The following is a 12,591-nucleotide window of genomic DNA, read 5'->3' as shown; positions in this document are numbered from 1 at the left end:
AAGCTAACAAATAAAACAAATTTTGTAAAACTGAAGAATGAGAAACTTAAATCAACACTAAAACAATTATATATACACATTTAACGTTTTAATCAGTGATTATTTGCCTATGTTTTAATCAAATAATTAAAATATGTGTGTTGAATTGTGGAACTTTTCAGCTCTTTCTAGCTCTCTTGCACCTCCTAGTGGATTTAAAAAGCACAACAGTTCAACCTTTATTTTTCGACCTTCGTGTTTTAAATATAATGTTCGAGAAAATTTTCGTTTTATTTATTTTTTTTACATTATTTCTCATCAAAATCCTTTTCCCGTCATAATCACAAAAAACCCGCAGCTGCTAAATTATTTTTTTATTTATATTTTATTGACCTCTAATTCGCCATTGTGGTGTGTCTACTACGCATGCGCCACCTCGAAAGGAACTCTGCCGAGGTCGAACTGTAGGATCTGTATAATCTTGAGCAAAACAAGATACAAAATGCCCAACGACCATGATAAAGCAGTATACCCCGAACCTCCGCGACAAACTCCGGCCGTGGATAAGCAGACGGCGCTGCCAAACCCAGCTCTAATTCTGACTAAACTGTTCTATTACACCGTGGACCTTCCTGTCACCACATTTAGAGGTAAGAGAAGCTAACGGGGCTAACAACAGGACACAGTGCAAGCTAACACGGCCTTCATTTGGTTTTCCTTCCCTCAGCATGCCGCTTGTTTCTCTCTATTTCCAGATACTATCGACAGCATTCGGTCTAAAAATAAGCTGGTCTACTACCACCAGAAGTTTCGCCGTGTTCCCTACCTGACGGAATGCCAGGAGGGAGACTTCACCTGCTACTATGAGGCTGACATGCAGTGGAGGAGAGACTAGTGAGTTGGAACTAATTATATAGAAATAATAAGTGTTTTCAAAAATAAGTCTAAAAGACTTGCATCCCCAAGGTTTCTATGCATTTTCATTCATGCAGTATAAAAATCCCACAACAGAATGACAGTAATGGTATAAATAATCCTATTTTCATTCGGTGAGCTTTGTCATTATTTTTCTCATTAGGCAACAAATCACATTTCTTTTTTTAATTTCACAAATGAGCAATTTTCTTTTCAAGAAAATGCATTCACTCCATTTTTTTTGGAAGTTTAATATTTTTCTTTGCTCTAAAACCCAAATATATCAAGCCATGTTCTTTCAGCTGGAAAACAAATTTGATATTGTAGATATAAATGAATAAACTACTTTTCTATTGACGAATCATTAAGGTTTTTTGGCTCTAATCTAGCTATATAGCTCTACAGTAAGTCCACAGACTGTACTGAGTGGAAGCTAAGATACTACAGGAATGCCATGAAGAGTTTAAATGTAACATTTAATTACATTTTATGGACAGACCAGTGATGCCTCTCACTTACTCTGTTGTTTTCAAGTGCGTCTTGCCATTACCTTGCATACTTCCAAAGTGTTGGGATTTTGTCCAATGTTGAACAGGATCAAGGAAAGGTGTCACTTCTGTTCCTCTGTGGAAAGTGAAGTCGGTTACCACTTTGGATTATCGTTTTTCTCGCCACAGTAAGGTGGATCAGGAGATCGTGAAGGTGGTCCAGGAACGAATGAAGGCCTGTCAGCAGAGAGAAGGGCACAGCTACCAGCAGAACTGCACCAAAGAAATCCAGCAGTTCAACGAGGTGACCAAGAACTTCCAGTCACGCTGTAAGTATCTCACTGCTGAAACCTGGACACACTTAGTGCAACTTTAAAGCTAAGCCACAGTATTACTGTGCATTACATTTTTACATTGTTATGCATAGCGATGTGTGTGTTTAATTTTTTTCAAACAGAGCAAAAACTGGAAGAACCTGGGCTCTAAAATGACAATTTCTTGCTTGTTTTGAAATTAAAATAAAAACATTGAGTTCAAGCAAATCATGAGACAATGTTTAGATTTGACCTTTTCTCCCAGGGAATCCTTGCACGTTTTAATTGTGGCCTAATTCTTCCTCAGATGGAGACCTTGGTGCCTACGCTAGTGCGAAAAAGTGTCTAATGAAGCAAAAAGAACGAATGATGGCAGCTCAGGCCCAAAGTGCTTAAAAACTGTCCTGTCCTGTTCAGTGTATGAATTGTAAAATAAAGTTTATGTGAGTAAAATGTGTTTGTGTGCCTTTTTTTTTTATCCCTGCCTCCCACCCATATTTGTTTTTCCAACATTAAAGTCAACTGGCTGCTAACTTGACCAGTAAAAAAATCTGAGTGGTTCAGCTGATTTCCTGAACTATTCATTTCTGCTTGGGTTTGTTTTCTCGTGGATGTGTTTTTGTCATTTACTAAAGTATTGTCCTTAAGTTCATTCACGTACAAAATATCCATCTTCATTGCTGAGATTCAAATATATATATTTTTTAAAAATCTGAAAAATACTGTATTTTTATTTGAGTTACACTATTATTTTACACCAAAAATAATCTAAAAATGGTTCATCTGCAATCCAGTTGATCTACCAGTAACTCAAAACAAGTGGATCAATCAGCTGAACAACTTGGGTTGGAATCTGGCAAATGAGGTTTCCCCCAGGAACAGTACAGTACTAAATCTAGAAACCTGGACTTAAACCCATTTATAAATATATACTTATTGCATGGGTTCTTAAAATGAAGATGTGCCAGTTTTTTAGGTCACTTAATGAAATACCCACATTTAAGTGTTTAAAAAAAACTGTCCTTAAAGTGAACTAATGATGCATTAAGATTATAGCCTAAAGTGATCTTTAATCACTTGGTAGAAAGTCTTTTGGGTCCTTATACATGTTTAGCGTGGGTATTTCTCACCTTTCAGGGCTCAACATTTTCTAGATACTAGGTATGTTTAAGTCACAGGTTTGCTCAAAAACTACATGCATGTTCAAAAATACATAAGCATTAGCTTCTCAAAAATTGCCACTTTTCAGTAAGAGCTCCTGAGCAACACCTGGCCATGAAATGCATCAATAAATCCCAACTTATTAAAACAGGTTAAACACAGAATTTGTAACACTATGTTGCCGCCTCCAAGCAGATTCTTTAATCTTAAGATGAAATAAGTAAAAAGTACAAAGACAGCAGCAGCACTACTCTTATTTTTCAGATTGCAAAAGAAACTTGCGCATGAAACAAAACTCATAACAAAACATCAAGTGGTATCTCAGAACGTTTATTCAACGATCTTCTGTACAAAACATTTAGGAGGTAGGAGCTGGCACAGTCTGGCCCCGCTGCACAGACACCCTGGTGTGAGTCTTAGCCAGATGGTCGGTGAACTCCTGAAAAACAAACAAAACAAAAAAAAATGATTTTTCCAAAACTGTACCATATACTACTTTTAAAAAAATGAAATAAAATGTAAAAAATATCCATTGCACTGACCTGGTATGGAGACTTTGTGAAAACTGTTTCCTTCCACAGATCAGGGGTCAGATAGCTGTAGGTCTTTGAGATGGCATCAAAGGTGGCCTTAGCTGTAAAAGATGAAGGTAATTAGTGGATGACGCACAAAACAAACACATAAAGCTGTTCAACACAGTAGCTTGGGAACAGAGAAGACGTATAGTATTCGTTCTTTTCCCTCCTGACTATAACGACAGCAACACCATTGCAGAGGTGAAGCTGAGCAGAGCAAAGAAGAAAAACTCAAAGACTCATTTGTTCTGCATTAAACTCCGAAAACCTAAAGAGGAAGCTTACCAAAGTTGCCGAGCGTGGCAGTGCAGCCCCTGGCAGAGGTGTAGCAGTCATCAATACCAGCCATCATGAGCAGCTTCTTGGGCACAGGCGCCGACACAATTCCAGTACCGCGGGGAGCCGGGATGAGACGCACCAGAACCGAGCCACAGCGGCCCGTCACCTTGCAGGGCACGGTGTGGGGTTTGCCGATCTTGTTACCCCAGTAACCTCTCCTGACTGGAACGATTGACAGCTTGGCCAGGATGATGGCTCCACGGATAGCAGTGGCTACCTCCTTGGAGCACTTCACTCCCAGACCAACATGGCCGTTGTAGTCGCCAATGGCAACAAAGGCCTGTAAATGAGGACGGACAAAATTAGAGGGCAACTATTCAACAAAACGAGTAGCAAGACACTCAGATCTGACGTTTACCTTGAACCTTGTGCGCTGACCAGCCCTGGTCTGCTTTTGGACAGGCATGATCTTCAGGACCTCGTCTTTCAGACCAGAACCCAGGAAGAAGTCAATGATCTCAGACTCCTACAAACAGGAACAACATCTCATCATAGCGTAAAAATAATAATATTTTTAAAAAGCTGATATTTTTAGCTTTCCCAAATGTGTTTTAGTACAAATAAGTTACTACCAAAAAGAGGAAGCTGGAGGAAAAGACAATGACAGGGAATAATAGATCTGAGATGCATTGGACAAACTGATAGATGTAAAGATGTAGATGGGAAACGTAGGTGGAAAGATGCAACTGATTTTGTCATGACACAAAAGCAACTGGTTGAACAAATGCAAAGTTGTAGAAAAGATGGAGAGGTAGACAGAAGGATGAGTTTAAAGTGAAAGGGCTTGATAACTTTCTGAAATTGCATTCCAGATGTGCCATATGACCAAAAAAAAAAAAAAAGTAATATTTACTGCATATTTTATATAAAATGGCTGATGCTTTTACCTTGATGGGCAGAGAGTAGAGATAGATCTCCTCCAGAGTCTTGATCTTCATGTCCTTAACAAGGCGGCCCAGCTTGGTGACGGGAACCCACTAAAGGGAAAGAGCATCACTGTTAATAAGTAACACTTCAAATCAACTGAGTTTAGCTTGATCAAAATAAAAATCCTACCTCCTTGTCTTCGGACTTGCCACCCCGAGCACCGCGGCCCCGTCCACGGCCCCTGCCGCGTCCACGGCCACGACCCCGGCCACCTGCGCCAAAGCCTCCGCGAAAACCTCCTCTACCACCGGCGTCGTCCGCCATTTGCTGTAAATGTTCAAATCAAAGCCAAACGTTGGATTATCTGCTATACCTGGATAAAATACAAGTTTAATCATCACTACAAGACACGAGCATCGCCGCCATATTTAGCGATTTTCTTTCATTTAAAAGAGTATATTTGGTTCCCATTTGCCTTTAAATATCCACAGATAAATAAGAATGGACGTCTATATGTTTGACTGGATGTTAAAATAATGTGTTTCAGTGGACGATGCACTAGATAATTAAAGATTTCAACACAAGAGCTGAAAAGTACATCCACTTACGTGATCAGTATTACAGGAAGAAGAACCATGAGAAGTTCCGCCGGGTTTTGTCTGGATCGTGTCATCGCGATGTTTCCGAGAGGAGAGAATCTGCTCTCTGCTGCCTCTATTGGTAGCTTTTGCAAATGTTATTTCTACCCCACTTAACATTGCATATGTTTAAAAATAATATATTTTACAAAGATACTATAATATTTCAAATGTAATAAAAAATACTGTAATACATTAAGTGTTGTAGATATGTAATTTTTCCCTTTCCAATGCTCTGCTATGGTTTAAACAATTAAAAGAAAGAAAGAATAACACACACTATTGGGTCTATTATCCACCTTTGTTTTAGGAAACTTGAAATGGAAAATGTTTTAGGTATGTATTATGATTTTTAGTATTATTGTTATCACTATTCACAACGCTACTGATGCTATTATAATTTCTTACTATGCATAATTATTTTTTATGCTATTAATTCATTAGTCTTGCTGAAATTATTCTTCTTGTATTGCTTGGCTCATAAATACTGAAAATACTCATAATTCTAAATCTAAAGTATCTGTTATAATTATCAATCGACCACAAATGAATTCATTCTCTATTCCTAATGCAATAAAATGCACAGACAATTTAATACTGAATAATTTATTAAAGAAATAATTAGGGCTACAGAACAAACAGGCCAAAGAATCACTCATTTTAAGCACATCACCTGAAGAAAACAAACACAAGAGCAATTTTCTCCCTTAACAGTTGCTGTTGGTTGAAGTCCCACTGGAACTGCCGCTGCTCTCTCCAAGGTCCACTTCCTCTTCCACCTCATGTAGGTCATCCATTACCTCCAGGCTCTCACATATTAACCCTATTTGCCTCTTCATGTGGGCCATGGTGCTTTGCATCCTTTTCATCTTCCTATGCAGGGCCGTGGCGATGGCCCGGTGGTTCCTCTGCCTGGCCTCGTACTCCTGCCTCAGCTGTTTGTAGCAGTTGTGCTGAGTCTGGGTGCTGTGAGTGAGTATTGTCCCACAGCCCATGTGGCAGGGCTGCCGCCAGTGCTCACAGTGGCGCGCGTGGGTGTCCATGTCCCTGCGCAGGAGCTGCGCCCTGCAGCCCTGGTACGGGCAGGGGATGAGCTCGTACTGGCAGGTCATGCTGTGACAGTACTGCTCTGAGAGGGAAAAGGTCTCTGCACAGCCACGGATCTCGTTTTTACACTGCGACAGAGATACACACACACAGATCTTTTTTTTTTTTAACAATTACATAATTTAAATTAAGCACACAATATTTGGCAGAGTAACTTAGGAAACAAAGGAATTAACTCATATTGAATTAATGTCAACAAATGTGAAATAAGCATTACATTCCCAACATCAAGTTTGTTTGAGTAGTCAGTCATATAGGGTATAGGGCAAACAAACCCTACAAAATAATCTTAAGCTAATAAGATATTGAAGTGAAATGTCTAATAAAGGATATGACAGTCCACAAACACGCTTAAACTGGTTTGAATTTCCTACCTTTACTTTCAAGCGTCCAATCGATTTGCTCAGCTTGAACATGACAAAGATCAGGCTTGGGTTTACCGGCTTCCTGCAGCAGGGGCAGGTCTCCTGTCTGCACAAGATAAATATCAGCTTGTCGTCGCTTCTCCACTTGAGCAATAAATGAAAGTTCATATTTCAAAACTGATTAGATGTAAAGTGTCGTAGACCTTTTCAGCCACTGTAAGATGCATTTCTTGCAGAAGATATGGTGGCATGCGCTTCTTACTGGACATCTGAGGACGCCCTGACAAATGGTGCAGATCAAATCGTAGTCTGGAGGGTCTACAAACAGCTCCACGTCGTAGCCCCCACTCTGTGCTGAAACGTCTGGGTCGGCCTAGTGCAGTGTCAAATCTTTATTATAGCATAGATTTTGCTGAACAACATTCGGTTATGGAGTAAAAGCAACACAGGAAAACTGAAACAACTGAGAACAATTAGAAATGAAGCAACGTGTTCTCTCTAACATCATGTCCCCACAGCTCCCTACAACAGCTCTTTGGTATAAAGGAAGGGACAACAAAACAGAATTGTTCTGGAAAGTCATATGACCAATCACATGATTACAAAAAAATAAACACTATACAGAGCAATTTTCTTCCCTTTTCGTCATTAATTAATTCCTATTATTTTAACATCATGTTTAGCTTAATTTTTTAATTAATTCAAATATGAACTGTAATAATAAAGAAGCATTTGCTTTTTTAGTTGGAGCAAAATACAAATCTCTCCTTTCTCAGAGATTTTACCATTGCCTATGTTTCTAATTTTTTAAATATAATTTGTTTATGGTATCCATAATAAATAAATATATAAATAAAATACAACTAAAGCAAATAAACCGGTGTTTACTTACCATGATAACTCCTCGTCCCTTATGGTGTTTCCATTCTCGGCGCTGCTTTACTCCATATTATCGATCTCTCACATGTCACACACAGACACACACCCTTGTTATCAATACAACACACACATGAACATTCCTGACAGAACATGAAGAAGAGAGTGCGCCCGGAAAAATGGAGACTTTAGTTTTTACTGTAGGCAGCGTCCTTTCCCTGCTGTTCTAGCATCAAACTCAACTTCCCGTATCTAACGGGGACTTTTAAAACCTGCACCTGCCTATTGTTGTGACTGAGCCCATATAAAATATTTTAAATCTGTCTACAGTAATCTTAGTAACTCTGTTTACTCAGTATAAAAAAAAAACATTTCAGAGGTAGGACTGGGATCATGTTTTTTTTCTAGCAAAGGTAACAAACAGGTTGGCACGACAATGAAGCCGCCATATTGGAGAGGGACACCTGAGATCACATATTAAGTCTTTCAACACCCCATCTTCAGTAAACCTCTGGATGGGAGAGGGGTTCATCGTGCATGTTATTCAACTTGCTGAAGTGGCATATTTTTAAACAAAAAGTTTTTCTTCTAATTATTATTATTTTTTATTTCATCAATTCATATATTTATTGATAATAATGTATTCTCATTTACAAATCAATGCCACTGGTAGCTTATCTGACATGGAACATCATCAATGTTTCTCTTGTGCAAATAACATATTTAAATAGTTTATCAAGATTTTATAACTATATCATTGCGGGGTCAACACTGCAACCACTTATTTTCCGTGGTTTCCTGCTTAACTTTCAAGTGTATACGTTATTTTATTTTCTACAACAGAAACATCAGGCATTTCCATGTAAACCTCCTCCACAAACGTGGCGGACGAGTTAGCGTACGTACCTTCTAACAGGACTGTACGTAGTGTTTTACGTGCTGAACTTTTGACCAATCACAGCTCCGCTCACTCAGATGGCGTACAACGCGTGCGACACGGGCAACAACATGCGGGACGGATTGTGGTGGCTATAGTCAACGTGTGAAATGAGAAACCGGTGATTTATATCGTGTTTGTTTATTAAAAATATTCTGCTTTTGGAAGTTCCGGTTATCATTATGGCGAACACAAACCTGCAGTTCAAAACGAAGTAAGTTTATCTTATGTCGCTCTTACCTGAAGACAGCTAGCCCGACCGAAAGTGTATGATAGAAAGCTGTAACCTCTCATTGATGGATTTCCGTCTTAATGTCATTTCAGTTACGCTGTTTCCAGCAAAATTGAGCCGTTTTACAAAGGAGGGAAAGTACAGGTGAGCTCTGAGAAGTTTGTCTAAGCTGAGCTGTGTGTGGTTGGAGGGTGAGTTGTGCTCTAAATGTGAAATTGTCTATGTGTATTTTTTCCCAGATCAGCAAAGATGAGAAGTACATTTTCTGCACATGTGGATCCCGTGTCAATGTTTTGGAGATCAGCACTGGCAAGATCGTCCACTGTGTGGAACATGTGAGTTCATATCGACTTTGAAGCATAAATATAACAATAAAGTAGTTTGACTTGGTCACATTCAAGCTCAAATTGAAATAAAAAAATCTCAGCTGAATTTTTTTTTATCAGTCACTTCGGCTAAATATTGAATCTGTTATGAACTATTTTTGGCAACTTAATTTTTCCCAGACATTTTCCCTTGTGCTTCTTTGTCACAAACACAACGTCTTGTATGTAATCGTCTGCTTTTTGTTCATGTAAATAAACTAGGTGTGGATGCACGCAGTGATAAAAATCATTTTTTGTGTTTTTTTTTTTCTTCTTTCCTAACTTTGTCCAAATATGCCCCGCAGGATGATCAAGAGGATATCACATCATTTGCAGTGAGCTGTGATGATGAGGTCAGTAGGGAATACTTCCCCTAAGCATCATGGCGTATCAACAGATCAGGTTTTAAAACAAAAACACCTTTCTTTTGTGTCCAGCTACTGGTGACAGCCAGCAGAGCTTTGCTGCTGAAGCAGTGGGACTGGAGGCAGGGTACCTGCACTCGCTCCTGGAAGGCTATTCATACCATCCCTGTGGCCAGCATGACCTTTGACCCCAGCTCCACCCTACTTGCCACAGGTCAGCAATGCCATGATTTGAACACAAATAACCTGATCTCTGCTACATCATCATCAAAAAAAAAAAAAAAAACATATTTGTGTTTGTCCTGCAGGTGGTTGTGATGCTACCATAAAAGTTTGGGATGTGGTTAAGCAGTACTGCACTCACAATCTCAAAGGATCATCTGGTGTAGTACAGTAAGTGTCTGTTACTACGAACGAGGTCCAAGAATGAGGATAAAACAGACGATTTCATGTGTCATCCTACCCTTACATCACTTCTGCAAAAGTGTTGCTATTGCCTTGATCTTTTTGTCACAAAACAGCCACGAACGTCAGTTCATTAAGACTTTATACGGCAAGATGAACACAAAATGGTGCAAAATTGTGAAACGTTAAAAAAAAAAAAATCATCTTAATTTTCTATTGGAGCGGCAAGTCCTTTAAAGTCTTTCTACTGGCTTGACTCATTTAGAGATTGAAAGTTGACCCATTCCTCTTTATAAAGCAGCTCAGATTGGATGGAGTGCCTCTGTGAACATACATCTTCAAGTCTTGCTGGAGATTTTCAACTGGATTTAGGTTTTGGCCATTCTAACACATATTTGTAACTAAACCTTTGCACCTCTTGTTGGATATCTGAGGTAGTCATCCTGCAGTTCATCTCTGCTTAATAATTTTCTTGCTCGTTCTGTTAGTTTAGGTGGATCTGCATGTCTTGGGTATTATGTGATTGTAATATGACAAAATATGAAAAAAAAAATCTGAGGGGTATGAATAGTTTTGCAACACCCTGTGAAGCTTAAACATCATCCAGTCACACAGAATCATGACTTTGATTAGAAAAACAAAACGTTGTGCTTTCGTCTGTGTGTTTGTGCAGCTTGGTCCAGTTCCACCCCGACATCAGCCGACTGCAGCTGTTCTCCTCGTCTGTGGACTGCGGCGTTCGGCTGTGGGACCTGCGCTCCAGCCAGTGTGTGTGCGTCCTGGAGAGCCACTACAGCGCCGTCACCTCTCTGAGCTTCAGCAGAGACGGTCACACCATGGTCAGGTAGGGAGGAATCGGCCAGCACCTACGCAGTTTGTTTTTAATTACCCGACTGCTTTTCGGATGCAGCTCTGATTCGTCTTGATGTTTTCCTTGTAGTTCTGGGAGGGATAAAATCTGCACTGTCTGGGACCTCAAATCTCGCCAGGCTAAAAGAACCGTTCCTGTTTACGAGGTAAGATGTGAGAAGGCATTCCCATTTTTTTTTTCTGTTTCAGTAAAAATAAACTTAGTGTTTGTTTTTCCCTCCAGGCTGTTGAGGGAGTCGTGCTGCTGCCTGAGAAGACGGACTTATCTCAGATTGGAGTCAAAAGCAAAAGCTTGCATTTCGTCACTGCTGGAAGCAAAGGTTTGATCCATAACTGTCTTTAAATACATTTTTTATATCTCTATGCCTCACCTTTACTCTCAACTTTCCCTGCAGGTGTGCTGAGAGTGTGGGAGGCAAGCACTGCTCGCTGTGTTTATACCCAGAGCCTTCCCTCGACCCTCACGCCGTCCTCTGAGGAAGACAAAGAGGACGACAACCCTCGCAGTCTGACGTATCTTTTCAACCTGCCTGCCTCCTCCAGACTGGCCACGGTCACTGCAGAGCACAACATACTCTTCTACCAGCTGCCCAGTCTCACCACACAGCAGCAAGTCAGTACTGGGACTTACTTATTATTGACTGATTACATGCATGACTCATGTTGCATGTGCTGTCTTGTTTAGGAAGCCTGATCTACTATTGCTAAAAAAAAAACCATACAATAATAAAAGGAAGGTTATTTATAACAGAAATAATCTAGCTTGTTTAAAACACAATACTGGCACACATTTAATTAAGAATTTTATTAGATTTGTTCATTGCTGTGGTTATGCTACAGTTCTAGTAACCTTTGACTTTATACCTTGAACAACATCTGTTTGGTTGAAACATGGACACAGATGGGTATTGCAGCAGAAAAGTGACACCATTTTGGAATCGGCAACGCAGGCGGATTATAAACCTTAGAAATATTTACATAACGTTCTTAAAAGTGAAAACATTCACTTCAAATCTGTTCCACCTTTTCTCTGCAGAAGATGGCTCAAATCTTTAGTCCAGATGCTGGTTGACGATTAAAAGAAGCATAAAGTTTATTTGCAACCATCTGGAAAATTAACCCAAATATTGAAGTGGGTGTATATATGAATTTCCTTGTACATACTTGTGTTAATTCAAACTTGTGCACCAGATTCTGGTTTATAAAATTTATCGAAGTTGAATGTCGGATTATTTTATGATTTTTGCTGTATAAAGAAGCTAATAGCTGCTAGATTTTGCAGACATTGGCTATGTTGGAGTTCATGGAAACGTGTCCCTTTCTCGTAGTTTGTGGGTTACAACGACGAGGTGCTGGACGTGAAGTTCCTGGGTAAAGACGACACTCACATCGTGGTGGCCACTAACAGCAGTCAGCTGAAGGTCTTCCAGCTGCTCACCAACAGCTGCCAGATTCTCTACGGACACACAGGTGAGCGACCAGCAGAGGGCAGCATCTGTCCTTTAGCTGGATGAGAATCGCATCCACCTGATTCACTGAGTTCTGTCACGATCTTTTGCTTTCTGGCTGTTTACCTCCAAAAACAAGCCAGTAAGTGCAGAAGTGTTCATATGAGCATTAACAGGGTTTTCTAACTTCCCTAATGAGATTATTTGTAAGTTTGTTTGGAGTCAACCTTTCTTATTTTTACGAGCATGCAGCTAACAAATAAAAAAAACGCCAAACATTTGTCAGAATTTTAAATAATTTACTCTTTCTGCACAAAAGAAAAGCAATAAAATCTGTGTGTGTGT

At 39.6% G+C, this 12,591-nt stretch overlaps 4 protein-coding genes across 4 annotated transcripts in view; 2 read left to right on the top strand and 2 right to left on the bottom strand.

The window, feature by feature from the left end:
* The first annotated feature begins 400 nt into the window (after positions 1-400).
* ndufb10 (NADH:ubiquinone oxidoreductase subunit B10) lies at positions 401-2,149 on the top strand. The gene is made up of 4 exons (XM_014980631.2): positions 401-629; positions 735-873; positions 1,572-1,711; positions 2,004-2,149. The coding sequence occupies exons 1-4, from the start codon at positions 482-484 to the stop codon at positions 2,090-2,092; spliced, it is 516 nt and encodes a 171-aa protein (XP_014836117.2). The 5' UTR covers positions 401-481; the 3' UTR covers positions 2,093-2,149.
* Positions 2,150-3,171: 1,022 nt separating this feature from the next.
* rps2 (ribosomal protein S2) lies at positions 3,172-4,995 on the bottom strand. The gene is made up of 6 exons (XM_014980632.2): positions 4,828-4,995; positions 4,659-4,748; positions 4,130-4,237; positions 3,718-4,051; positions 3,400-3,491; positions 3,172-3,296 (listed from the first exon to the last, which is right to left on the bottom strand). The coding sequence occupies exons 1-6, from the start codon at positions 4,960-4,962 to the stop codon at positions 3,216-3,218; spliced, it is 840 nt and encodes a 279-aa protein (XP_014836118.1). The 5' UTR covers positions 4,963-4,995; the 3' UTR covers positions 3,172-3,215.
* Positions 4,996-5,866: 871 nt separating this feature from the next.
* Positions 5,867-8,075, bottom strand: rnf151 (ring finger protein 151). The gene is made up of 4 exons (XM_014980633.2): positions 7,641-8,075; positions 6,952-7,121; positions 6,758-6,854; positions 5,867-6,451 (listed from the first exon to the last, which is right to left on the bottom strand). The coding sequence occupies exons 1-4, from the start codon at positions 7,641-7,643 to the stop codon at positions 5,984-5,986; spliced, it is 738 nt and encodes a 245-aa protein (XP_014836119.1). The 5' UTR covers positions 7,644-8,075; the 3' UTR covers positions 5,867-5,983.
* A 506-nt stretch (positions 8,076-8,581) lies between these two features.
* tbl3 (transducin beta like 3) overlaps positions 8,582-12,591 on the top strand; it is an 11,243-nt gene continuing 7,233 nt past the window's right edge. Inside the window, exons 1-11 of the mRNA XM_014980634.2 lie at positions 8,582-8,775; positions 8,886-8,937; positions 9,033-9,128; positions 9,464-9,511; positions 9,596-9,737; positions 9,832-9,916; positions 10,602-10,772; positions 10,869-10,944; positions 11,022-11,118; positions 11,194-11,411; positions 12,127-12,268. Coding sequence (XP_014836120.2) covers positions 8,744-8,775; positions 8,886-8,937; positions 9,033-9,128; positions 9,464-9,511; positions 9,596-9,737; positions 9,832-9,916; positions 10,602-10,772; positions 10,869-10,944; positions 11,022-11,118; positions 11,194-11,411; positions 12,127-12,268 — 1,159 coding nt within the window. The 5' untranslated portion in view covers positions 8,582-8,743. The remainder of the gene's footprint in view (positions 8,776-8,885; positions 8,938-9,032; positions 9,129-9,463; positions 9,512-9,595; positions 9,738-9,831; positions 9,917-10,601; positions 10,773-10,868; positions 10,945-11,021; positions 11,119-11,193; positions 11,412-12,126; positions 12,269-12,591) is intronic.

This window comes from Poecilia mexicana, unplaced genomic scaffold (assembly GCF_051168715.1).
Source record: "Poecilia mexicana isolate PSO_F unplaced genomic scaffold, ASM5116871v1 scaffold_8, whole genome shotgun sequence".
In the NCBI taxonomy this organism is placed as follows: Eukaryota; Metazoa; Chordata; class Actinopteri; order Cyprinodontiformes; family Poeciliidae; genus Poecilia; species Poecilia mexicana.
Note: the sequence above shows the minus strand (reverse complement) of the source record. Positions and strands in the feature narration are given on the sequence as shown.

Bases quoted from the DNA above. Each gene is read 5' to 3' on its own strand.
- ndufb10 (XM_014980631.2), top strand. From the start codon at position 482: ATGCCCAACGACCATGATAAAGCAGTATACCCCGAACCTCCGCGACAA. The intron at 630-734 runs GTAAGAGAAGCT...CTCTATTTCCAG, and splicing joins TCCTGTCACCACATTTAGAG to ATACTATCGACAGCATTCGG. The intron at 1,712-2,003 runs GTAAGTATCTCA...ATTCTTCCTCAG, and splicing joins CAAGAACTTCCAGTCACGCT to ATGGAGACCTTGGTGCCTAC.
- rps2 (XM_014980632.2), bottom strand. From the start codon at position 4,962: ATGGCGGACGACGCCGGTGGTAGAGGAGGTTTTCGCGGAGGCTTTGGC. The intron at 4,749-4,827 runs GTAGGATTTTTA...CTTTCCCTTTAG, and splicing joins GCAAGTCCGAAGACAAGGAG to TGGGTTCCCGTCACCAAGCT. The intron at 4,238-4,658 runs GTAAAAGCATCA...TCCTGTTTGTAG, and splicing joins TCTACTCTCTGCCCATCAAG to GAGTCTGAGATCATTGACTT.
- rnf151 (XM_014980633.2), bottom strand. The intron at 6,855-6,951 runs GTCTACGACACT...TATCTTGTGCAG, and splicing joins ATCTTACAGTGGCTGAAAAG to ACAGGAGACCTGCCCCTGCT. The intron at 6,452-6,757 runs GTAGGAAATTCA...TCTCTGTCGCAG, and splicing joins TTGGACGCTTGAAAGTAAAG to TGTAAAAACGAGATCCGTGG.